At 44.8% G+C, this 25,383-nt stretch overlaps 1 protein-coding gene across 2 annotated transcripts in view; it reads left to right on the forward strand.

Moving 5' to 3' along the window:
- The first annotated feature begins 21,569 nt into the window (after positions 1–21,569).
- Positions 21,570–25,383, forward strand: part of rictora (RPTOR independent companion of MTOR, complex 2 a) — a 373,719-nt gene continuing 369,905 nt past the window's right edge. For both annotated transcript variants that reach the window (XM_068029133.1, XM_068029132.1), the window contains exons 1-2: positions 21,570–21,677; positions 21,884–21,931. Coding sequence is in view for 1 of the 2 variants with exons in the window: in XM_068029132.1 (XP_067885233.1) it covers positions 21,584–21,677; positions 21,884–21,931 (142 nt within the window). In the remaining variant the exon portion in view is untranslated. The remainder of the gene's footprint in view (positions 21,678–21,883; positions 21,932–25,383) is intronic.

Raw genomic sequence — 25,383 nt, forward strand, 5'->3', positions numbered from 1 at the left:
CGATATAGTTCCAAGTCAGGATGGTTTGCGGCTTGGATGGGAACTTGAAGATGGTGGTGTTCCAATGCATCTGCTACCTTTGCCCTTCCAGATGGTAGAGGTCGTGGGTTTAGAAGGTGCTGTCGAAGGAGCCTTGGTGAGTTGCTGCATTGCATCTTGTAGATGGTACACACTGCTGCCACTGTGCGTCGGTGGTGAAGGAAGTGAATGTTGAAGTGATGGATGGGGTGCCAATCAATCGGGCTGCTTTGTCTTGGATGGTGTCAAGATCCTTGAGTGTTGTTGGAGCTGCACACATCCAGGCAAGTGGAGAGTATTCCATCACACTTCTGACTTGTGCCTTATAGATGGTGGACAGGCACTGGGGAGTGAGGAAGTGAGCTACTCGCCGCAGAATTCCTAGCCTCTGACTTGCTCTTGTAACCACAGTATTTATGTGGCTGGTCCAGTTCAGTTTCTGGTCAATGGTAAACCCCCCCCCCCCCACCCCCCCCACCGAATCTTGATAGTGGGGGAGTCAACGATGGTAATGCCATTGAACATTAAGGGCAGATGATTAGATTCTGTCTTGTTGGAGATGGTCATTGCCTGGCACTTGTGAGGTGTGAATCTTACTTGCCACTTATCAGCCCAAGCCTGGATGTTGTCCAGGTCTTGAAGCATCTGGACATGAGCTGCTTCATTATGTGAAGAGTCGTGAATGGTGCTGAACATTGAGCAATCATCAGCAAACAACCCCACTTCTGACAGTAACAAGTCATGCTGCAGCTGTATGGAACCTTAGTTAGGCCACACTTGGAATATTGCGTAAAATTCTGTTCGCCACACTACCAGAAGGATGTGGAGGCTTTGGAGAGGGTACAGAAGAGGTTTACCAGGATGTTGCCTGGTCTGTAGGGTATTAGCTTTGGGGAGAGGTTGGATAAACTCTGATTGTTTTCACTGGAACGACGGAGGTGGAGGGGCAACATGATAGAGGTTTACAAAGTTATGAGTGGCATGGACAGAGTGGATAGTCAGAAGCTTTTTCCCAGGGTGGAAGAGTCAGTTACTAGGGGACATAGGTTTAAGGTGCGAGGGGCAAAGTTTAGAGGGGATGTGCAAGGCAAGTTCTTTACAGAGAGGGTGGTGAGTGCCTGGAGCTTGCTGCCGGGGGAGGTAGTGGAAGCAGGTACGAGAGCGATGTTTAAAAGGCATCTTGACAAATACATGAATAGGATGGGAATAGAGGGATACAGACCCTGGAAGTGCAGAAGGTTTTAGTTTAGACAGGCATTAAGATCAGTGCAGGCTTGGAGGATCGAATGGCCTATTCCTATGCAGTTCTTTGTTCTTTGACATTATGGAGGGCAGGACATTGATGAAGCAGTGGAAGATGGTTGGGCGTTGGACACTACCCTGTGGAACTCCTGCAGTGATGTCCTGGGACTGAGATGATTGACCTCCAACAACCACAACCATCTTCCAAGCAGCGGAGAGTTTTCCCTCTGATTCCCATTGACTCCAGTTTTTCTGGGGCTCTTTGATGCCATATTCTGTCAAGGGTAGTCACTCTCACCTCACCTCTGGAGTTCAGCTCTTTTGTCCATGTTTGGACAAAGGCTGCAATGAGGTCAGGAGCTGAATAGGCCTGGCAGAACCCAAACTGAGCGTCAATGAGCAGGTTATTGCTGAGCAAGTGTCGTTTGATAGCATTATCAATAACCCCTTCCATCACTTTGCTGATGATCAAGAGTAGACTGATAGGGCGGTAATTGGCCGGGTTGAATTTGTCCTGCTGTTTGTGCACGGGACATACGTGGGCAATTTTCCACATTGCTGGGTTGATACCAGTGTTGTAGCTATACTGGAACAGCTTGGCTAGAGGCGCGGCTAACTCTGGAGCACAAGTCTTCAGTACTAGTGCTGAAATGTTGTCAGGGCCTATAGCCTTTGCAGTATTCAATGCCTTCAGCCATTTCTTGATATCATGTGGAGTGAATCGGATTTGTTGAAGACTAGCATCTGTGATGCTGGGGACTTCAGGAGGAGGCCAAGATAGATCATTCAGTTGGCACTTCTGGCTGAAGATGGATGCAAATGCTTCAGCCTTGTCTTTTGCACTGATGTGCTGGGCTCTCCCGTCGTTGGGGAGGGGAATATTTGTGGAGCCTCCTCCTCCTCCTGTTAGTTGTCTAATTGTCGACCACCATTCATGACCTGATGTGGCAGGACTGTAGAGCTTATATCTGATCTGTTGGTTGTGGGATCGCTTAGCCCTGTCTATCACATGCTGCTTCTGCTGTTTGGCATGGAAGTAGTCCTATGTTGTAGCTTCACCAGGCTTACACCTCATTTTTAAGTATGCCTGGTGCTGCTCCTGGCATGCTTTTCCGCACTCTTCATTGAACCAGGGTTAGTCCGCCATCTTGATGGTAATGGTAGAGTCGGGAATATGCTGAGCCATGAGGTTACAGATTGTAAAAACAGAAAGTGCTGGTCAGCAGGTCAGGCAGCATATGTGGAGAGAGAAGCAGAGTTAACATTTCAGGTCTGTGACCTTTCATCAGAACTGGCAAGGGTTAGAAAAGAAATACATTTTAAGCAAGTGAAGGGGTTGGGGGGTTGGGGTCTTGTGGAGAAGAGAGCAAAAGGGAAGGTGTGTGATAGGGCAGAGGGATGGAGGGATTAACTAACAAAACTGTCGTGGGACAAAGGCAAAGTGCGTGTTAATACTTGTGGTGAAAGACAAAGTATTAGGGTGCCTGAGCTGTCTGTCGGTAAAATACCATACGGTGGGAGGAGGCCCTTAAGTGGCAGTTAATTAGCCACTTAAGGGCCTTGATTGGCCTGGGAACGGCACCCCGCCGCCTCCCACTCAACATTGCCGTCCGCCACCAGCCCGCCCGTGTTGGAGGCCGTAAAACTCCGGCCCCTGTCTGGGCCTCTCGATTACTAGTCTATTAACTTTACCCTATGCTACTGTTCCCACCCATTCTGATTAAACCAGCTATCTTGAGATTCTCTTATTAATTAGTGAAACATATGTACCTATCAAATAGTTTGTAATTGAATGAGCATCACATTTATAAAGGAAAATTCCTCACTGTTCTCTGGATCCCTTTTTCTAAACATTTTTTGATAGCTGGTGTGTACTGGGTTAATATTAGTTATCCTATCATCGTAAAAGATTTAGAGATAGTATACAAGACCTTTGATCTGGCCCCATCCCACCCGGTGATGTACCACTCAGTCCTTCTTCATGGGTGGGCCATGCAGCAGGTGTTGCAGAATTCAGCTCCTCTATTGTACTGATGACAATGGTAATCACAGTTAAATTACCAATGGGACAAGCTGTAAGACACTTGAGGGCAGAATGCAATGGTGTCTGGACAGGTTGGACGAGGCTACAAAGGACCTGGCGAATTAACTCAGGCCATTGAAGACAGCATAGCGAGTGGAGTGGATTATCAAATCTCAATAGAGGCAGTGGAGCAGCCAAAACGGAAATAGGAGGGGTGTGTCATGACCTAAGTGGTTGCAGACAGGTTGCGGGGAATCCGAGGCATTTGCAGAAGTAACAGGTGACCCAAGGATTGGTATTCGAGCCAAGTGTTCCAAAGTAAACCTGAGTTCATGAATTTACGGTATTTAGGCAAAATGTAACCTACAAATTGCTGTTGGTGTGAGGCTTCATGCTGGTAATAGTGACAGGAGGCTGCAATGTCAGGTGTGCACTACTGTATTTACTACATGATTACTGACACCAAAGAAATTGCGGGGGGCAATAATGTGAGTGCGAATGCATTCAAATTATGCAGTAAAGCAATTAAAATGTGGGTCTTGGATACTTCAGGAGGCCTTGTTGAAATAGGGCATCATGTTAATCTCACCCAGCTGAAATAGATTCACAGGGAAAGGTTGCACTAAGAAATTAGTAGACTTTATTTAAATGTAAATAGATTCCAATTTTCTTTTTACATTCCATGTTGTAGGCATCCAAAAGGTAGCCATTGTAGCACTGGTACCTACCTGCGTAATGGCTAAACGGGAACTTCCCAATACATTTAAAAACCAGCAAAGATTGATTTTAAAAAATAGTGAGGGAGAAATTAGACTATGAGAGAAAGCTAGCTAGAAATATCAAATAGATAGTAAGAGTTTCTACAAGTATTTAAAAAGGAAAAGAGTAACTAAAGTGAGTGTTGGTCCTCTAGAGAGTGAGTCTGGGGAATTAATAATGGGAAATAAGGAAATGGTGGAAGCGATGAACAGATATTTTGTGTCTGTCTTCACTGTCGAAGACACAAGTAACATCCCAGAAATACTTCTAAATCAAGAGGTAAAAGGGAGGGAGGAACTTAAAACAATTACATCACCAGGGAAATGATACTGAGAAAACTATTAGAACTAAAGGCTGACAAGTACCCAAGACCTGATGAACTGCATCCTAGGGTCGTAAATGAAGTAGCTGCTGAGATAGCACATAAATTGGTTTTAATTTTCCAAAATTCCCTAAATTCTGGGAAGGTCCCAGCAGATTGGAAAATAGCAAATGTAACTCCTCTTTTCAAAAAAAGAGGGAGACAGAAGGCGGTGGTATAGTGGTATTGTCACTGGACTAGTAACCCAGAGACCCAGGGTATTGTTTTATGGGTGGCACAGTGGCGCAGTGGTTAGCACCGCAGCCTCACAGCTCCAGCGACCCGGGTTCGGTTCTGGGTACTGCCTGTGCGGAGTTTGCAAGTTCTCCCTGTGACCACGTGGGTTTCCGTCGGGTGCTCCAGTTTCCTCCCACAGCCGAAGACTTGCAGGTTGATAGGTAAATTGGCCATTGTAAATTGCCCCTAGTGTAGTTAGGTGGTAGGAGAATGGTGAGGATGTGGTAAGGAATATGGGATTAATGTAGGATTAGTATAAATGGGTGGTTGTTGGTCGGCACAGAGTCGGTGGGCCGAAGGGCCTGTTTCAGTGCTGTATCTCCTTCTATCTCTCTATATCTCTCTCTCTATATCAACAGAAAGCAGGAAACTACAGGCCAGTTAGCCTAACTTCTGTCATAGGGAAAATGCTAGAATCCATTATTAAGGTTATTACAGGGTACTTCAAAATTCTTAATGTGAAAGGGAAATCGTGTTTGATGAATTTATTAGAATTCTTTGAGGAAGCAACAAGCAAGGTGGATAAAGGGGAATCTGTAGTGTACTTGGATTTCCAAAATAAATTTGATAAAGTACCACATCAAAGGTTACTGCACAAAACAAGAGCTCATGGTGTAGGTGTAACATATTAGCATGGATAAAGGATTGGTTATCTAACAGGAAGTAGAGGGTAGGGATAAATGGGGCATTTTTGGGGTGGTAAGCTGTAACTAGTGGAGCGCCACAGGGATCAGTGTTGAGGCCTCAAATATTTATAATCTATATCAATGATTTGGATGAAGCAGCCAAAGGTATGGTTGCTAAATTTGCTGATTGCACAAAGATAGGTAGGACAGTAAGTTGTGAAGAGGACATAAAGAGTCTGCAAAGGGATATCGACAGTTTAAGTGAGTGGGCAGAAATTTGGCAGATAGAGTATAATGTGGGAAAATATGAAGTTGTCCACTTTGGCAGGAAGAATAGAAAAACAGTATATTATTTTAATGGAGAGAGATTGCAGAACTCTGAGGGATCTGGGTGTCCTGGTACATGACTCACAAAAAGTTAGCATTCAGGTACAGCAAATGATGAGAGGCTTTAAAAAATATATGTTTTTAAGGACTCATATTTAAATTGTGGAAATGGATTCATTTGGAAGTCTGAAGAAATGCTGGACTTTGTTTTTTTATCACTGGGGTCGTAGAAAGGACACTTGACTGAAAACACTTATTGGAAGAATCAAGGAGTGCTAAAAACAACCTCTACTGGAGATCACCTACCTTAAGATAAATAAACAACAGGAACCTTGGACTAAGGGGATATGTTTACAGAGAAGCCACATGCTCAGGTTTATGGAGGTCAGGAGGTTGACTTTCTGTTTTGGGATTTGGATTATTTTCAGTTCAGTTGGGGTGTGAACTGTTTTGAAAACAGTTGGTGGTTTGGCCTGCCAAGAAAAAAGAAACCCCACAGCTCATTTTGCCTGCACCTCTCTAAGAGACCCTGAGAAGTCCAGTGTGTCAGCTCTTCTTTCCTCCTGTCTTTAGAAAAGCCCTGCAATTCAAGTATGTGCTGGCTGAAACCCCTGATGCCACATTTCTCCGGGAAAAACCTGCCAGATTAATTCTCGATGCCGCCTGAAAAGAACTGCTCCAGAAAAGATCCCAGTGAACCGTCACCGTATATCCGGACGCCAGACCAAAAGGGACAACAGACATCTTTCCAGATCTTTTTTTCAAGAATTAGCAAGGATTTGGCCAAAGTATTAATTTTTGTCTTTTTCTTGTAACAGACCTCTGCAGAGAGAATTTCTGTATTTTCTTCAGTGTGTATGTGAGTTTGTGTGTGGAAGATTTTAAAAGGGAATTTTCTATTTAAATTGTGTGTTAATGCTTTGCTTCATTACTGGATAAGTCATGTTTTATAATAAACTGATAATTTTGTCATTTATTAAAGAAACCTGGTTGGTGTAGTTTATTGTGGGATAAAGAGTAGAGGATATGATTGACCGCATCGGTAACTGGGTAAACATTTAAATCTATGTTGTGACCTGTGGAGAAGTGGAACTAGAAAAGACAGTACACTCCTCCCACCTCGGTCGTAACAGGAAGCAAATGAAACGTTATCAGTTATTAAAAGGGGAATGGTATATAGAATCATAGAATTGTAACAGCACAGAAGGAGGCAATTCGGCCCATCATATTCATGCCAGCTCTCTGAAAGAGCAGCTCACTTCGTCTCACTCCACTGCCCTTTCCCTGTAACCCTGAACATTTTGTCTCTTCAGATAATTATCCAATTTTCTTTTGAAAGGCACGATTGAATCTGCCTCCACCACACTCTTAGGCAGTGCATTCCAGATCCAAACCAGTTGCTGTGTTAAAAAATTGTCGTCTTTAGTTCTTTTGTCATTCATATTAACTCAGTGTCCTCTGGTTCTTGATCGTTATGCCAATGGGAACAGTTCCTCCCTATCTACCCTGTCCAGATCCTTCAAGATTTTGAACACTTTTATCAAATCTCCTCGCAACTTTCTCTTCTCTAAGGGGAATAGCCCAGCTTCTCCAATATAAAAGTAGGGAAGCTTTGCTACAGTTGTACAGGGCGTTGGTGAGACTACATCCGGAGTACTGCATACAATTTTGGTCTCCTTACTTAAGAAAGGATATAATTGCATTCAGAGAAGTTTCACTCAATTGATTCCTGGGATGAAGGGGATATCTTATGAGGAAAAGTTGGACAGGTTGGGTCTGTATCCATTGAAGTTTCGAAGTATGAGAAATGATCTTATTGAAACATATAAGATCCTGAGGGGACTTAACAGTGTGGATGCTGAGAGGATGTTTCCCCTTATGAGAGAAACTATAACTAGGGTTCACAGTTTAAAAATTAGGGGTCTCCCATTTAAGACGGATGAGGAGAAATGTCTTTATCCCAGAGGGTTGTTAGTCTGTGAAATTCTCTTCCCCAGAGAGCAGTGGAGGCAGGGTCATTGAATATTTTTAAGGCTGAGTTAGATAGATTCTTGATTGACAAGGGAGTCAAGGGTGATAGCAGGTAGACAGGAAAGTAGAGTTGAGGCTGCAATCAGATCAGCCACGATCTTACCAAATGATGGAGCAGGCTCGAGGAGCAAAATGGTCTACTCCTGCTTCTAATTCATATTTTGATATGTTAGTATGTATGGTCAGACAGTTTAACACAAGAAGCAGGAGTAGGCCATTCAGCCCCTCGAGCCTGCCCTGCCATTCAGTAAGATCATGGCTGATCTGTCCCAGGCCTCAACTCCTCTTTCGGGCATGCTCCGCATTACCCTTGACTCCCCGAGATTTCAAAAATCTATCTACCTCCTCCTTAAATACAATTAGTGACCTAGCCTCCACCACCCTCTGAGGTAGAGAATTCCAAAGATTCACCACCCTCTGAGAGTAGAAATTCCTTCGCATCTCCGTTTTAAATGTGTGCCCCCTTATTCTGTACCTATGTCCCCTAGTTCGAGAGTCCCCCACCAGTAGAAACGTATTCTCAACACCTACCCTGTCAAATCCCCTTAGAATCTTATATGTTTCAATAAGGTCACCTCTCATTCTTCTAAACTCCAATGAATAAAGGCCCAACCTGTTTAGCCATTCTTGATAAGACAACCCCTTCATCCCAGGAATCAGCCTAGTGAACCTTTTCTGAACTGCCTCCAATGCTAGTACATATCCTTAAATACAGGGATCAAAACTGTACACAGTACTTCAGGTGTGGCCTCACCAACACCCTGTACAGTTGTAATAAGAGTTCCCTATTATTAAACTCTAACCCCCTGGCAATAAACGTCAAAATTCCACTAGCCTTCCTGTTGCACCTGCATGCTGACATTTTGTGTTTCCCGTACAAGAACACCCAGACCCATCTGTATTGCAGTAGTTTGTAGTCTTTCTCCATCTAAATAATAATCTGCCTTTTTATTCTTCCCACCAAAGTGGATTACCTCACACTTTGCCACATTGAACTGCCAAGTTTTTGCCCACTCACTTAACCTATCTATATCCCTTTGCAGATTCTTTGTGTCCTCATCACAACATGCCTTCCCACCTATTTTTGTATTGTTAGCAAATTTGGATACTCTACACTCTGTCGCTTCCTCCAAGTCATTAATATAGATAGTAAATAGTTGAGGTCCTGGGACCGACCCTTGTGGCAACCTACTAGTTACGTCTTTCCAACCTAAAGAAAAGACCCATTGATGCCGACTCTCTGCCTTCTTTGTGTTAGCCAATCCTCAATCCATGCCAACACATTACTCCCAATACCCTGAGCTCCTATTTTGTGTAATAACCTGTTATGTGGCACCATATCGAATGCCTTCTGAAAATCCAAATACACTACATCTACCAGATCCCCTTTATCCACTCTGTTTGTTATATCATCAAAGAACTCTTAACAAATTTGTCAAACATGATTTCCTTTTCATAAAACCATGTTGGCTCTGTTTGATTGCATTATGTTTTTCTAAGTGTCCTGCTATTTCTTCCTTAATAATGGACTCTAGCATTTTCCCAATGACAGATGTTAAGCTGACTGGTCTACAGTTTCCTGCTTTACGTCTCCCTCCTTTCTTGAATAGTGGCGTCACATTAGTGGTTCTCCAATCCACTGGTACCCTACCGGAATCCAGTGAGTTTTGGTATATTATGGCCAATGCCTCTACTACTTCTGCAGCCACTTATTTTAAAACCCTTGGATGCAGGCCATCAGGTCCTGGCGACTTCTCTGTCTTTAGTCCCATCAGTTTGTCCAGTACCTTTCCCTTGTGATAGAGATTGTTACAAGTTCTTCCCTCCCATTTACACCTTGCTCATCTATTATTGTTGGGATGTTTATAGTGTCCTCCACCGTGAAGACTGATGCAAAATATTGGTTTAAATTATCTGCCATTTCCCTGTTATTAATTCCCCAGTCTCATCCTCTAAGGGTGCCACACATAAGGACTAAGAGCAGGAGCAGGCCAGACAGCCCCTCAAGCTAGTTCAGCCATTCAATAATATCACGGCTGAACTTCTACATCAACTCCACTTTCTTGCCCGATCACCATATCCCTTAGTGACCAAGAATCTATTGAATATGCCCAACCACTGAGCATCCATAACTCTCTGGGGTAGAGAATTCCAAAGATTCACAACTCTTTGAGAAGAAATGTTTTCCTCATCTCAGTCCTAAATGGCCAATCCTTATCCCAAAACTGTGACTATTAGTTCTGGATTCTCCAACCAGAGGAACCAGCCTCTCAGCATCTACCCTTGCAAGCTCTCTAGAGTCACACAGATGCAGTACGGAGGGCACAGGTACATTCACTCAGTCACAAAAATTGATAAGATTCCACAATTCTACAGAACCCATTGCTTTCCAAGGGTCCATGACATCTGACCACCAGCACATAATTATACAGATCAATACTTCTATGGAAGCTCTGATTTTATTTTAAGGGTGTTATTTCTGCCATTCTTATTTTAAGAATGAAAATTGAAAGGATGGCACCAGGGAGAGACTAAAGCTACATCAGCAAACATGGCTCATGACACAGCAATTTGCATATCTGGACTGATCAGTGGCAGCTTTGTGGTAAACCTTAACTCTCCTCCGCTGGGTTTCCAGAATAATTGTCACTTGCTGTGTGTTCCATAATTTCACGCTAAAAAGCAGAGGGTAAAAATGCCAATGAGGAAATAGCAGTAGTACTAGCAAAGCAGTAAAGACTGATGTACAAGGCACAGATGCCCAATGGCTTCCAAAAGTGTCATAGTTACATCATCTCATAAGGGGTGAACCATATCTGCTAAGATGTCCATACCACATTGTCCTACAGTTAGTTACATATTCAGTTCTTTAAATACCATCTATTCCCATCCTATGTCAGGATTTTGCTTTATTCTAACTAATAACAAATAAAAGCTTACACAATGTTCAAGCCAAGCAAGGATATTTACTTCTATTAAGCAGTGTGTGAAAGTTGGCAACTTGAGCTGGCACAGTACAGCCCCTTGGTGCATATGTTTTGTTTCAGTGTGACACTCCTTTTAAATAATTCTCTTGTGAAAGGAAGAAGTGTGTTGGCTTGCTGCAGGGTCACAGTGACAGTCTGCTGATGGCCTTAGACCTCCCTGAGTTGTGCTGTGTGAGGGCCCTGCACATGAGTAGCCACGTCTGAGACTGTGGTGGCTGGCTGGTGTTGGCTGTTTAAAGTGGCCTGTTCCCATGCAGATTCTCCTGGGGAAAGTGGTGAACATCAGTCACCTTAAATTGTGTAGCTCCACTCCTTTGGTCAATACAGAATCATTTGGAGATGCTGATCTGTAAAAGTTGCAGGGAGGGATCAGCAAATCATGGAACAGGAGGCTCAAAATGAGAGTTTGGCCGATTTCAGCAGTGAGGAGAAGCTATTAGGAGAAGGTTTGCTTGAAGGGCTGGAGGGGAGCACTCCTGCTCACAAGCAGTGGTCTAAAAAGCACTTTCCTTCTTCCGCCATCTGTCTCCATTGCATTGCCAGGTTTCCTGAACATTGGGAACCAATAGTTACGGTTAAATCAAGCTCCCAACTGCACTGTGGGAGCTTGATTTAAATATTCTAATGAAATGCCAGTCTCTCCAAGATAGGATACAGGCATGCCTCAAAATCTGTTGCTGTAAAAATGGTGGCAGGCACATTATGCAGTGTGTTAGGGTTGTGTTTTGCGATTTTAACTCCCGCCAAACCCTCTCCTACCCATCGCAGCAATGGGAAGAGGGGTTAATATCAGCCCCTTTATCTCAGCCTCAAGAAACATTCAAAATACGCTGGTTAACAACACATCTTCCTGAAATCAAAGTGCACAAACTGACTCCATAGAATCATCCCAATTAACATTTGTCCCCTAGCTAACACTTATGAGACCTCAGGGTAAATTGCCCACTGTGGGTGCCGAACACAGCGCACCGGAAGCCTAAGAGATTTGCAGCTGTGCTCCTGACCATTGACAACAGGCACTTTGGCTGCTGCTGGAGAAAACGGCCAGAAAATCTCGAGTGCTCCTGGAGAAGGGTCAGAATATGACCCAGGATCCCGGCCGCAATTTAGTGAGATAAATGGCTGGTGTGCACAAATGCTCCACCCATATGTCCTGGCACTGAATGGCCGAATGGGTGGTCCTTAAGAGGATCGCTGCTATCCAGTCCAAAAACAACTCAGATACATTTATGGATTATATTGTTATGGAGCCAGGAGAAGGAATGCTAGCTGCTGCTAACCCAGGCTTGTCCACTCCCACTACTTCACATGTCCCCCAGACCTATGTACTAACAGCCCTAATGCTGCCGAACTGTAGTGGGATACTATTGGAGCCGAACAACTTGCTGAGGCCTGGGCCTCGAAAAAGCAATGTCAAGTTTCATATGCACACTGATGATATGCAGCTCTACCTTATCATCACCTCTTAACCACTTTGCCTCTGTGTTGCCAGATTGCTTATCTGATATCCAGTACTGGATGAGTGGAATTGCTTTTGTTACCTTCAGAATTGACTATTCCAATTTCTACTGACTGGCCTCCAATCGTCCACCCTCCATAAAACAAGCTGCCTTTATCCTAACTTCCATCAAATCTCATTCCAACGATATCACTGTACTTCCTGACTTGTCCACCAATGTCACAATTTTAAAATTCTCATCCTCATATCTAAATCCTTCCATGGCCTCACTATTCCCTATCTCTGCAACCTCCTCCAGCCCTACAATCCTCTGAGTACACTGCATTCTTCGAATTCCAGCCTCTTATACATCCCCCTCTCCCTGCACTCTGCCACTGGCAGCTGTGCCTTCAGCTGCCTAGGCCCAAACTCAGATTATGCTCTTGGGATGATTTATTATGCTAAAGTGGCTACATAAATGCAAGTTGCTATATGTTGAAATGAAACGGTGGTAGGATGGAGCAAAATATCTACCTCCAGGATTTTACCCACAACTAGTCTATACTTAACATAGTTTACCCTTCTCTCCCTTTTTAGAAACATAAAAAATAGGAGCAGGAGTAGGCCATTCGGCCCTTCGAGCTTGCTCCGCCATTCATTATGATCATGGCTGATCATCCAACTCAATAACCTGCTCCCGCTTTCGCCCCATATCCTTTGATCCCTTTAAACCCAAGAGCTATATCTAACTCCTTCTTGAAAACATACAATGTTTTGACCTCAACTGTGCTTTCTGTGGTAGCGAATTCCACAGGTTCACCACTCTCTGGGTGAAGAAATTTCTCCTCATCTCAGTCCTGAAAGGTTTACCCCTTAGACTATGACCCCTGGTTCTGGATTCTCCCACCATCGGGAACATCCTTCCTGCATCTGCCCTGTCAAGTCCTGTTAGAATTTTATAGGTTTCTATGAGATCCCCCCCTCACTCTTCTGAACTCCAGCGAATATAATCCTAACCAACTCAATCTCTCCTCACATGTCAGTCCCGCCATCCCAGGAATCAGTCTGGTAAACCTTCGCTGCACTCCCTCTATAGCAAGAACATCCTTCCTCAGATAAGGAGACCAAAACTGCACACAATATCTATCCCAGGTGTGGCCTCACCAAGGCCCTGTATAATTGCAGCAAGACATCCCTGCTGCTGTACTCGAATCCTCTCACTATGAAGGCCAACATACCATTTGCCTTTATTACCGTCTGTTGCACCTGCATGCTTACCTTCAGCGACTGGTGTACGAGAACACCCAGATCTTATTGCATATTCCCCTCTCTCAGTTTATAGCCATTCAGATAATAATCTGCCTTCCTGTTTTTGCTACTAAGTGGATAACTTCACATATATCCACATTATACTGCATCTGCCATGCATTTGCCCACTCACTCAACTTGTCCAAATCACCCTGAAGCCTCTCTGCATCCTCCTCACAACAGAAAGGTTGCATTGACTAGATTGCAATCCCAATGGGGAAAGGCCATTGTGTAAGGTCCTCCCACCATAGTATACCGAGGGGCTTGAACTCGAGTAAAACTCCTCGGGCTGTATACACCAAAAAATGTTTTTTGCCACATAACGCTAATGTATATTGTGTGCAAAATGGAATGGCAAGAGTTGTGAGGTGCCTCATGTTCTGTATCGAATGAATCTGATCTCTATTGCACTTTCTGAAATGTCCAATTTGAATTGTTTTGTAATGTATTTTTTAAACAAATTTTATGAATAAAGTATATTTTTGGAAAAGAATTGACTACATTGCAATCCCAAGCACAATTTGCATATCTAAGGTGGATGAAACAATGGTAGCCTCTGCTGCTTGATCTCCTTCAACATGAAAGCTTGGTGACTCACCTTGAGCTATGTTAATTATTCCAAAGCCAAATCCTTTTGTACAATTATCTCAAACATTTGTTCTGCAGCCTCCTCTCATACACCCACATTCTCACTTCTACCATCATGTATAAAGATCCTTGCAAAATGTATTTAATATCTCTGCCATCTATTCATCCTCCACTACTAGATTCTCTTAGGTAGTCCCTTGGGATCAAGGATGACTTGCTTCCACTCCGGTTCAATGATTTCTGAGATGGCTGATATGCCCAATGTGTGATCTGCAGACTCTGCCACATGAGGGTGACATGCGCACAAGAAGAGTGACAATAAAAAATTACGGACTAAAACTGAAGAGTTATAAAAGTTGACGTTACCTTTTTTAAAAAAAATGGACAATGCTGCTGAAAATTGCCACCAAAGGTAAACAACTTGGCCTTTGTATATTCAAACTAACTGACAGGGACAAAGGAAGACCTTTTGAGCTGGGAGGGATCAATTACACCCATCCTGAAACATTCCTTATTTGAATGGGTTCTTCTAAAACAAAGAAGGTATAAAGTGGAAACGTCATAACTGGATTATTTTCATCCTGAATCTACTTTTGAATTGAATGGGTTCTTCTGAAACAAAGAAGGTGTGAATTAGCCACATCCTAGGCCATTGTTGGGTGACCACAGGGAGGGAGATCCATATCTTCCAACAGAGACAAAGATGTGAAACCATTTTCGACCTGAAGAGTGAGAGAGACCCAGAAAGAAGCTTCATCAAGAAGATTGTCTCCAGCTAAGAAGCTGGGAGAAATCCAGCAAGCCAGAAGGCCTGCTGTAAAATTCTGCATCCTTACTTATGCAGCAGTGAATTAGAAGTGATATATGGTCTTTAGCTGAACTTTCCACCAAGAGAGAATCCTACAAACAGCTCAGGCCTGCAACCAACAAGAACTTGACTTCCGAAAGAATTCAACAGGTTTACCGTGACCCTTGAAACCTACCCCACTTACATTAACTTACCTCGTTCCTTTCTATCTGTTTCGTGTGTGTGTGTGTGTGTGTGTGCGCGTGCGCGCGTGCGAATGAGTGCGTAAGTGGATACGGTTGCAACAATTTCGGGATAAGGCGTATTGATCAATAAATAATCGATTTTCTGTTTTAAACCTATAAGAAAACCTGTCGCTGTCTGTTTATTTGACAAATAAAACACAAAAGGACTAAACCCTAATAACAAAAAACACTTGCTGTGGTCAAGTGAGAGTTGAACAGTGGGAACATCCCAAACCCCTCACCATGTGGCTGTAACAAGGGGCAGGTGGTGCTTGAAGGATCAGGTAGATGAGTAGTTTGGAGGTTTGTGCGCTCCCACCAACGCCTCGACTTTGCATGTTCCCAATAAATTCCCTCGAGGTGTACAGTGCCTTCCCGAATAAGCTTTCTCCATCTAGGACAGTCACGAGCCTGGAACTCCCATGGACTCTTTGAGTTTGATCTCTTTAGGGATGCTTTGAGGACATCTCTAATGCATTTCTGCTGTCCTCCTGGGAGTCTCCTGCCACAACCAAGTTCTGAGTAGAACAGCTGCTTCGGGAGTTTGGTGTCAGGCATGCAAACAACATGTTCCGCCCAGCGATGGAGTGACTGGGTGATTAGCGGCCCAATGCTGGGCAGGTTGGCTTGGTAGAGGACGCTACTGTTGAACCACCTTTCTTGTCACCGGATTTAGAAGATCTTGTGGAGGCACCTCTGTTGGTACTTCTCCAGTGCTTTGAGATGCCTGCTGTAGGTTGTCCAAGTCTCCGAAGCATATAGGAGCGCAGCGATCACTGCTGCCCAGTAAACCATGATCAGGTTTGAGATCCTGATCCTCAAATACTCTCCTCCTTAGTCAGTCAAAGGCTGAGCTGGAACATTGGAAGCAATGATGAACCTCGTTGTCTATGTCTGCTTTCCCGAGAGAAGGCTCCCAAGATATGGAAAATGGTCCACATTTTCCAGGATCTTGCCATTGATTTTGATTGACGGGGAAGGTGTAGATTACCCCTTCATCACTAACTGTTCCAACCTCTGTACTTATTTACTCATATGTCGTTATAAAAGCCTTTACTATTCCCTTTTAATTATTTGCCTGCCATTTTTCACATTCCTTTTAGCCCTTCTAATCTCCCTTTTTTCCTCTTGGCTCCTATTTCTTATGTTCTTAAAGATGGAGAGAAAAGTGCAAGAGTTAAGGAAAGAATTGCAGAATGTAGGTTCACAGTGACTGAAGGCCATGCCACCAATGGTGAGGCAAATGCAGGGGGATGTGCACAAAAATCACAAATTGCCATTCACTCATTCTTCATGATAAGCTCTCCTTCAACTCTTTGCCCGCTTCCTTAACTCTCTTCTAGTGTGTCTATAGAATGTCACTCTATTAAATCTGTATCAGGTTCCACGTGAAATGTTTTCAATTCTGGCTGTACTGTCGCAGAAAGATGCTATAAAGAGGTTAGCCATTCACTGCTTTGAGGGAAAAATAAAAGTTCTCTCTATTGTAACTCAAGATTGTCTGACCAGTCTCCATAGTTTAGAGACTCTTGTCATGCAGGCCCCCACCTGCCAAGAATGAGGCACATTAATTTCACCACATGGACATTAAATTGCAAATTGTTGCTGGGAAGAAGAGAAGGCCTGTAACAAGGGGTTGCCAGGCCCCTGGCTGGAAAGACATTTTGGCATATTAACAGAAAATGTTGGAACAAAGGAGATGTCCTCTGCACCAATACAATCCACAAACAGACCCGGTCAAACCAGTTAGTCACATGACTAACCCGCTTGGCAGTCTGGGTTTTTTTCTGAATTGTAGAGTTTTGAACTGAGAGCCTGCAGAAAGCTCTTTGCTCCTGGATTGAAAAGACCTCTCCTGGCTGGCTCACCATTGCCTCTCCTGTCTGCTCCCTTCTCTTTCTCACGGAACTCCAAAAACCCACTGAAGACACATGAACCCCAAGAGAGAAAAGTCTCCTAGTGAACAAGCTTTAAGAGGAATACTGGGCCCCAACAAAAAGCAAGATCCACCTAAAAACAAGGACTCTACGTGAGCTTGAAGAACCGTAACCACAACTCTTCAGATATTGCCTCAAAGCTTTCCACTTTAATTTTTCTTCTGCTCTTTTCTGTCTCTATTTGCATGTGTGTATCACGTATGCATGCTAACGTGGGTGCGTTGTGTATCCATAGGCATCAACTGAATTAGAGTTTAAGTTTAATAAAATTTCACCTTCTTTAACCTAAGAAAGCCTGTTTGTGCTAGTTTCTTTACCTTATAATTGGAAAACGGCGAACAAGAATTCATCAAGGCAGAGCTAAAAACAGTGTGTTTAAAAATAAAACCCTTTCCAGCAAGACCAGGTGAAGGCTGAAAGAGAACCCTAGACCTCTTTCTCACCTGGTCACAACACTATGCATAAAAATGAATCTGCTAAATAGGTAGAACCTATGAGGGAAACAAAGGTAAGATCATAAGTCATAGGATCATACAGCATAGAAAGAGACCATTCTGTCCATTACGCCTGTGCTGGCTCTTTGAAAAAGCTATCCAATTATTCCCACACCCCCCTACACTTTCCCTCATACTCTTTCTCCATAAGCATGCATTTTTTCCTCTTCAAGTATTTATCCAAATCCCTTTTGAAATTGATCTGCTTGCACCACCCTTTCAGGCAATGCATTCAGATCATAACCACTCGCTACATTAAAACAAACTCCTCGGAGGGAATTTTATGCCCTTCACTGCGGCTGGTTTGGAGGTGGGGAGGGCATATGGAGGGTGGGATTTGGAGGGTGGGATCCCACCACCTTCCTGCCTCTGCTGAAATTAAGTCCGGGGCAGGAAGGCCATTCGCAGGCAATTAATGCCCAATTAAGGGCCTCATTTCCATTTTTTACTAAAAACAGTAATGTAAAGGCAGATGACAGAGTAGATACTGAGGTTGATTTAGTTTATCCAGGCCATTGCTTTGTGGTCCTCATTAAAAAAAGATCGAACTGTGGAACACTGACGTGGTGGGATTTGAACTCATGTCTCTGGAGCATTAGTCCAGGCCTTCAGGATTACTAGTCTAGTAACATTAAACTATGCTACCATTTCCATCAACCTGCAAGCTCCCCTCCAAGTCACACACCATCCTACTTGGAACTATATTACCATTCCTTCAGTCGTTGGGTCAAAATTCTGGAACTCCCACCCGAACAGCACCGTGGATGTACCTACCACACAAGGGACTGAAGCAGTTCAAGAAGGCAACTCACCATCATCTGCTCAAGGGAAATTAGAGATTGCCTCCAATGCCCATATCCCATGAACGAATTAAAAAAATCCCTCCTAAAACTGTCCGCCTCTCTCTCCTGTTTTAAACTCTCCTTAAAATCTACATTTTTGACCACATTTCTGCTCATCTGGAGCATATGGCCTATCGAGCCTGCTCTGCCATTCGATTGATCAAAGTTGATCTTAGGCCTGAACCTCACCTTCCCACCCGTTCGCCATATCCCTTGATTCCCTGAGAAACCAAATATCAGTCTTCAAGAACACAAGAAATAGGAGCAGCAGACCAGAGGCAACATGAGGGATTTTTTTTTTTTACGCAGCAATTTGTCATGACCTGGGTCACGCTGCCTGAAAGGGTGGTGGAAGATGATTTCCTGAAGAGGAAAGCTTTTCAGGGCTATGGAGAAAGACCAAGGGAGTGGAAGTAATTGGATAGCTCTTTCAAACAGCAGGGACAGGATGATGGCCCGAATCCCAGTTTGTCCTGCCAGCCCCAAGTCTCTCTGTTCCAGCACCCCTTTTAAAATTGTATCATTTAGTTCATTATGCCTCTCCCCATTTTCCTGCCAAAATATACCATAGTGTCATAACGGCACAGAAGTAGGCCATTGACTCCATGCCAGCTCTCTGTAGAGCAATCCAATCAGTCCCATTCCCCAGCTTTATCCCCGTAGACCTGCAAGTTTATTTTCCTCAAATGCCCATTCCATTTCCTTTTGAAATCATTGATTGTCTTTGCTTTCACTAGACTCATAGGGTGCGAGTTCCAGGTCATTACCACTCACTGCGTAAAAAAGTTCTTTCTCACATACCCCCGGCATCTCTTGCCCAAAACCTTAAATCTGTCTCCCCTTGTCCTTGTACCATCAGCTAATGGGAACAGCTTTTCTTTGTCTACCCTATCCAAACTTTTCATAATCTTGTGCACCTCTATCAAATCTCCCGCAATCACCTTTGCTCCAAGGAGAATAACCCCAGCTTCTCTAGCCTAACCTTGTAGCTAAAATCCCTCATCCCTGGAACTATTCTAGTAAATCTCCTCTGCGCCCTCTCAAGGACATGGGCTCGATGAGCTGTACGGCCTTCTTCTATGCCGTAAATGACTGTATGATTATGATTCTCACATTCTTCCTGAAGTGTGATGACCAGAATTGGATGCAATATTCTAGTTGTAGCCTAACCAGAGCTTTATAAAGGTTCAGCATAACTTCCCTGCTTTTGTACTTGTTGCGACCAGGTGAGAAAGGGGTTCCCTCCCAGCCTTTTCCTGGTTTGACCGTAACAGGGTTTAATTTATAAAAATACTGTGTTTTTAGCTTCCCTTCAGTGAATCCTTGTTCAGTACTCTCCAATTGCAATGGCAAAGAAATCAACCATACAGGTTTTCTTAGACTTAAACAAGAAAGGTGTAAGTTTATTAACCTTAAAACTCTAATTCGGTTAAAACTACTCAAAATACGCGACGCGACCACACTAGCATGCATATGCGATGAACACACACGCAGATAGAGACAGAAAAGGAGAAAGAATCAAGGGGAAAGGTTTGAAGCAATAGTTGGAGTTTATTTACTGTCTTTTGAGTTCAATGTAAAGTCTTTGGTTGCTGTTAAATCTTGCCGTCTTGTTGGGGCCCAGTGCACTCTTTCAAACTGAGAATGCAGATATTTCCAGCCACTGTCCTTTTAAAATGCAAGGACAGCCATATTTCAGCCTAGTAAGAGTTGAAAATTAATGTTTCATATGACAAAATTAATATGCCTCATTTTTGGCAGGTGTGGTTTTCATCATACTCAATACCTCTAATAATGAAGCCTAAGATCCCATATGCTTTGCTAATTACTCTGTCAATATGTCCTGCCACCTTCAAAGATCTATGCACATGAACCCCAGGTCCCTCTGTCCCTACACACTATTTAGAATGGTACTATTTAGTCTGTGTTGCCTCTCCCTATCCCTTTTACTAAAATATATCATCTCACATTTCTCTGTATTAAATTCTATCTGCCACTTGTCTGCCCATTGTGCCAACCTATTTATGTCCTGTTGCAGTTGATTAGTATTATCCTCACTGTTTGCCACACCGCCACCGGGAAATTTTGCAATTTTACTCTGTATTCCAATAGGTTGTGGTGTTCCCATGCATCTGCTGCCCTTGTACGTCTAGGTGGTCGAGGTCACGAGTTTGAAGGTGCTGACGCAGGAGCATTGGTGAATTGCTGCAGTGCATCTTGTAGAGGGTACACAGTGAAGTCACTATGCGCCAGGGGTGGAGGGAGTGAATGCTTAAGGTGATAGCTGGAGAGCCGATCAAGTGGGCTGCTCTGTCTTAGATGGTTTCGGGCTTCTTGAGTATTGTTGGAGCTGCACTCATCCACGCAAATAGAAGGTTTTCTTTCAATGAACTGGACTCCTTGGGAGAGGAATGGAGGCCAAAGCCTGTAATCGTTTTCTTTTAAAAAGGACAGGGGAGTGGGACTAATTGGATAGCTTTTAGGGAGTCAGCCTTGGCTCAGTCTGAGCACTCTTGACTCTGAGTTAACAGGTTGTGGGTTCAAGACACACTCCTGAGACCTGAATGTATATGTTCCCAGTGCCAGTACTGAGGGAGTGCTGTACTTTTGGAGGTGCCACCTTTTGGCATAATGTTAATGTTATGTGGATTTAATGTTAAGCTTGCCCTCTCAAGTGGATATAAATTCCGATACTATTTCAATGTCGAGCATGAGAGTTATCCCTGTGTCCTATGTCACTATTTAGCTCTCAACCATCACTAAAACATATTATCTGGTCATTAACACATTACTGTGTGTGGGAACTTACTGTGTGCAAATTGTCTTCCAAGACACTTGTTGGGCACTTGAGGGGAAGAAAGCAGAGGAATAGGACTGACTGGATGCACTCAATTGGCCCAATGTCCTCCCTCTGTGCCATGACGACTCTATATTACAGCAGTGACAACACTTTAAAAAGTACTTAATCTGCTGTAAAGCACTTTGGGCGCCCTGACATCACCAAAGACGCCACATGCAAGCGCTTCCTTTCTTTTCAAAATGTAGCCGAAGGGGTCTCTCTCTGTGCTGCGACATTCTGCAAATAACTCGCAGGGCAGGAGGGAAGGGGCTTCCAGAATGTGTGGGGCAAATGGCAATCCCTGGCCAGCCTCCTACCGGGAAAAGAGCTGGGAAACTGTGGAGTGGAGCCATTCACAGCAAAAAGGCAGACATAGGAGGATGAAACGCTTACTCTTGTTGTCCCTTCCAGCTCCACCCCCTCATTCATTGATTCGGGCCGCCGTCCTCTCGCGAGAGCGCCTGACGCTTCCGGTGTTTTGTGTGGCTCGCTGAATGCCCCGGGCGGGAGCAGCAGCAGAGAGGCGAGAGTCCGTGAACATGGCGGTCAGCATCCGTGGCCGCTCCGTTAGGAGCCTCCGCATTAGAGGTACATCGGCTGATAACAGACCCAACGAAATAATAACAAAACCCAACAACAATAATCATAATGCCGTCAAAAATCTGTTGTTTATTTATGTAAATAAAATGTATGACTTACCCGCAGCATTAATTGTGAAACGTCTTAATCGTGTTTTTTTTTTCCTCTCTCTTTCTTCTTTACATATCTTATATGTTGACTTACAATATACACAGGGCGGAATGACAGCGGAGAGGAGAACGTACCGCTCGATCTGTCCCGAGGTAAGAGGGAACTGGAGACGGGAGGCTGCCACGGAATCAGGAGGGTGGAAATTTTTTAATAAATAAATAACGTCCTGGAAAGGTGGGGGTGGGGAGGGGGTGATATGAGGGCAAAGTCACTGAGTGGAGTAAAAGGAGGGAGACTATTAATTTTTGACAGATAACCCCGATTATTCGGCGATTCGGTACGATGGGCAGGCGGAGTGGAGGAGGAAGTTTCCTTTCGCCCTCAGCCTGAATGAATTAGGGGACAGTGCGCTGGGCGCGAGCTTTTCAAACACTAACGGCTCCTGGGCGCGAGCTCTGGCCGTTGGGCTCGCTGTGGGGGAAGATACCATTGATTCCATTCGTGGGAGGGGGGGTGGTGTGGTGGTTCGGGAAGCTGTGTGAATGAGGGCGGGATCTTTTACTGACCACCGCCATTTCAAACTGTGTGGTTTGGTCCACTGGGCAGGAGATTGTTTGTCCTCAGCTGTCACTGCAGTGTTTTTTTTTGTGTGGGGGAGGGGGAGAAGGGGTGTGTGTGGGGTGGGGGGGGGGGGAAGTGCGTATTTGACCAAAGTCACTCTGGGCAAGGGCCACCGTATCCTTCCTGCTCTGCTTCCCCCCTCAGTCCCAAGCTGGGCAAGGGCTGTCATACCCCATTGATCTTTCCACCTCCCCATCCTCTGCAGTATCATATAAGAACATAAGAAATAGGAGCCGCAGTTGACTATTTGGCCCTTCAAGCTTGCTTCAACGTTCAACAACATCATGGCCGACCTTCTGTTTTAATTCTGCTTCCCACACTATCTGTATTTCCCTCAGTTCCCAAAAATCTATTGATCTCTGTCTTGAACAGACGCAAGGGCTGAGCACCCACAGCGCTGTCGGGTAGAGAATTCCAAAGTTTCACAACTCAGAAGAAATTTCTCATCTCAGTCTTGAATGGCCACTGTCGCGCATCTCATCTGTCTTCCCCTCAATCCATAGTGCCATCCGTACCCTGAAACTTCTCCCCACAGTGCAATCATCTCTCATCTTCTTTCATAGCCATTCTGAGCAATAGCCATCCTATTTCAGTTAGACCTCACAGTTGTCCCACTCCAGGCAAACAGAGCAAGAACTTTCATGTATAGAACCTCCTGTTATTTCAGGTTAATGGTTACTTGAGTATAGGCACTGCTTAAGCATGATTTTGTAATCACCCATGACGTGCTCAAACTATCCTCTGTCAACTGGGCGAATGAAGAAAGCCATTTTTCATTGCCCAGGATAGTGACTTTTGGCAAAAGGAACTGTGAACTTATCTTGTTAACCCAAATCTATCACTATTTATTTTTGGGGCGGCACATTGGCGCAGTGGTTAGCACTGCAGCCTCTCAGCTCCAGCGACCCGGATTTGGTTCTGGGTACTGCCTGTGCGTAGTTTGCAAGTTCTCCATGTGACGGTGTGGGTTTCCGCCGGGTGCTCCGGTTTCCTCCCACAGCCAAAGACTTGCAGGTTGATAGGTAAATTGGCCATTGTAAATTGCCCCTAGTGTAGGTAGGTGGTAGGAGAGTTGAGGGAAGGTGGGGATGTGGTAGGAATATGGGATTAATGTAGGATTAGTATAAATGGGTGGTTGTTGGTCGACACAGACTTGGTGGGCTGAAGGGCCTGTTTCAGTGCTGTATCTCTCTATGACTGTCACAAATGCAGGGAATGGGTATCGTAGGCATTGCTTTAGATCCACAATGGTGCCAGGTGATAGTGACTTGTCATCTAATGCGTTGTCTATGCCCATCTAGAAAAAAAGCGAGTGTTCTCCCGGTGCCGGCGTGGCGGCACCTCTGTCTCCCGGTGCCGGCGTGGCGGCACCTCTGTCTCCCGGTGCCGGCGTGTCGGCCCCTCTGTCTCCCGGTGCCGGCGTGGCGCCCCCTCTGTCTCCCAGTGCCGGCGTGGCGCCCCCTCTGTCTCCCAGTGGCGGCGTGGCGCCCCCTCTGTCTCCCAGTGGCGGCGTGGCGCCCCCTCTGTCTCCCAGTGGCGGCGTGGCGCCCCCTCTGTCTCCCAGTGGCGGCGTGGCGCCCCCTCTGTCTCCCACTGGGGGCGTGGCGCCCCCTCTGTCTCCCAGTGGCGGCGTGGCGCCCCCTCTGTCTCCCAGTGGCGGCGTGGCGCCCCCTCTGCCTCCCAGTGGCGGCGTGGCGCCCCCTCTGTCTCCCAGTGCCAGGGTGGCAGCCCTAAAATTCCTCAGTGCTGGTGTCTTTCTGGAGCCGCCTGTTTCCCTGTTCCGGTGGGGACCCTGCTCAGTCTCTCTGCCCCAGGTGCCAATATACAGCCTGCTTCATCGATCAGCCCCAGTGCCAGCCTTAAGTTTGTTCCTTCACCATGCCCCAGAGTCACCTGCTCTGTCCGCCAGCTTGCATGCATTGCCTGGTTTTTAAGCGTTCAGTGATTTATACTTTGTTTTGTGGGAAGTGCCGGCAGTTCGCATGTATTTATCAGTTTTAAAGTTTATTGCCTTTTTCCCTATGTGTGGAAAGAGGAGGATGATGGGTGATTTTTTTTTTAACCGGCCACGTCCTGAGGGGAGGGACCGGCGGCTCCGGCTCCAGCAGACCGGCTGTCTGCTTGCCTTCCTGGGCCTTTGCGAGGGACGCGAGGTCGGTGCTCCGTGCTTACACCGTCGGCCCTGAATCAAGGGGGGGGGGGGAATCCAGTCCAGCTACCCTTTTTTGGTCATGAGGGTGGCTACTTCGTTGCGGTCTGTCATTTTCCGACTCGAATGTTATTTTTGACGCTTCCTTCGTCACAAGTAGCAGCCGCTGCTAAGTTCCCTTTTTATTCTGTAGACAGAAAAAAGCTGAATTGGAGCGTTGTGACCATCCACAAACTGCTCCCTCTCTATAGCGGGCCTGAATGTCACCCATTTTGCTATAACCCCATCATTGTTTAAAGATAGATAGATGTGGGCAAAAGTTGAAGAAACAAGCTCCTGTTCATTTTGTCATCTAGACATTTCTCCCTGATATTTGTTCCAGTCTCTTGCTCTTTATCTCACTATTGAACCGTTTTTATTATGGCACTATGCTTGTTTTAAAATAAGGCAAAAGTGGATATTTTAAAGGATATGCTGATAAGCATATTTTTATTTAATGCTGAACGAAGGGAGTAATGTGAAAAAGAACAAAAGTCTGGAAATTTGCAATAAAAATTACTTGGTAGTTTTCTGCTGAATACAGAATTTTAGCAGCAGGAATATCATCATCTGAAAAGAGAAAAAGATTAATGCTTTAAATGTAATCAGATCTGACTGGACCATATAAAGCACTATTGGGCCCTGCTCTCATCTGCTAAAACTGCTCACGATTCAAGGATCATCCTGGAATGCAAAGATAACTCTTGGCTTCTTTTCTCTACTGCAAATTGTCTTAAACCCCTGTTGCCTCCACCCTCACCTCCAACAAGTGCGGGGAGCTCATGAACTTCTGTC

Source organism: Heterodontus francisci, chromosome 4, assembly GCF_036365525.1.
Source record: "Heterodontus francisci isolate sHetFra1 chromosome 4, sHetFra1.hap1, whole genome shotgun sequence".
NCBI lineage: Eukaryota > Metazoa > Chordata > Chondrichthyes > Heterodontiformes > Heterodontidae > Heterodontus > Heterodontus francisci.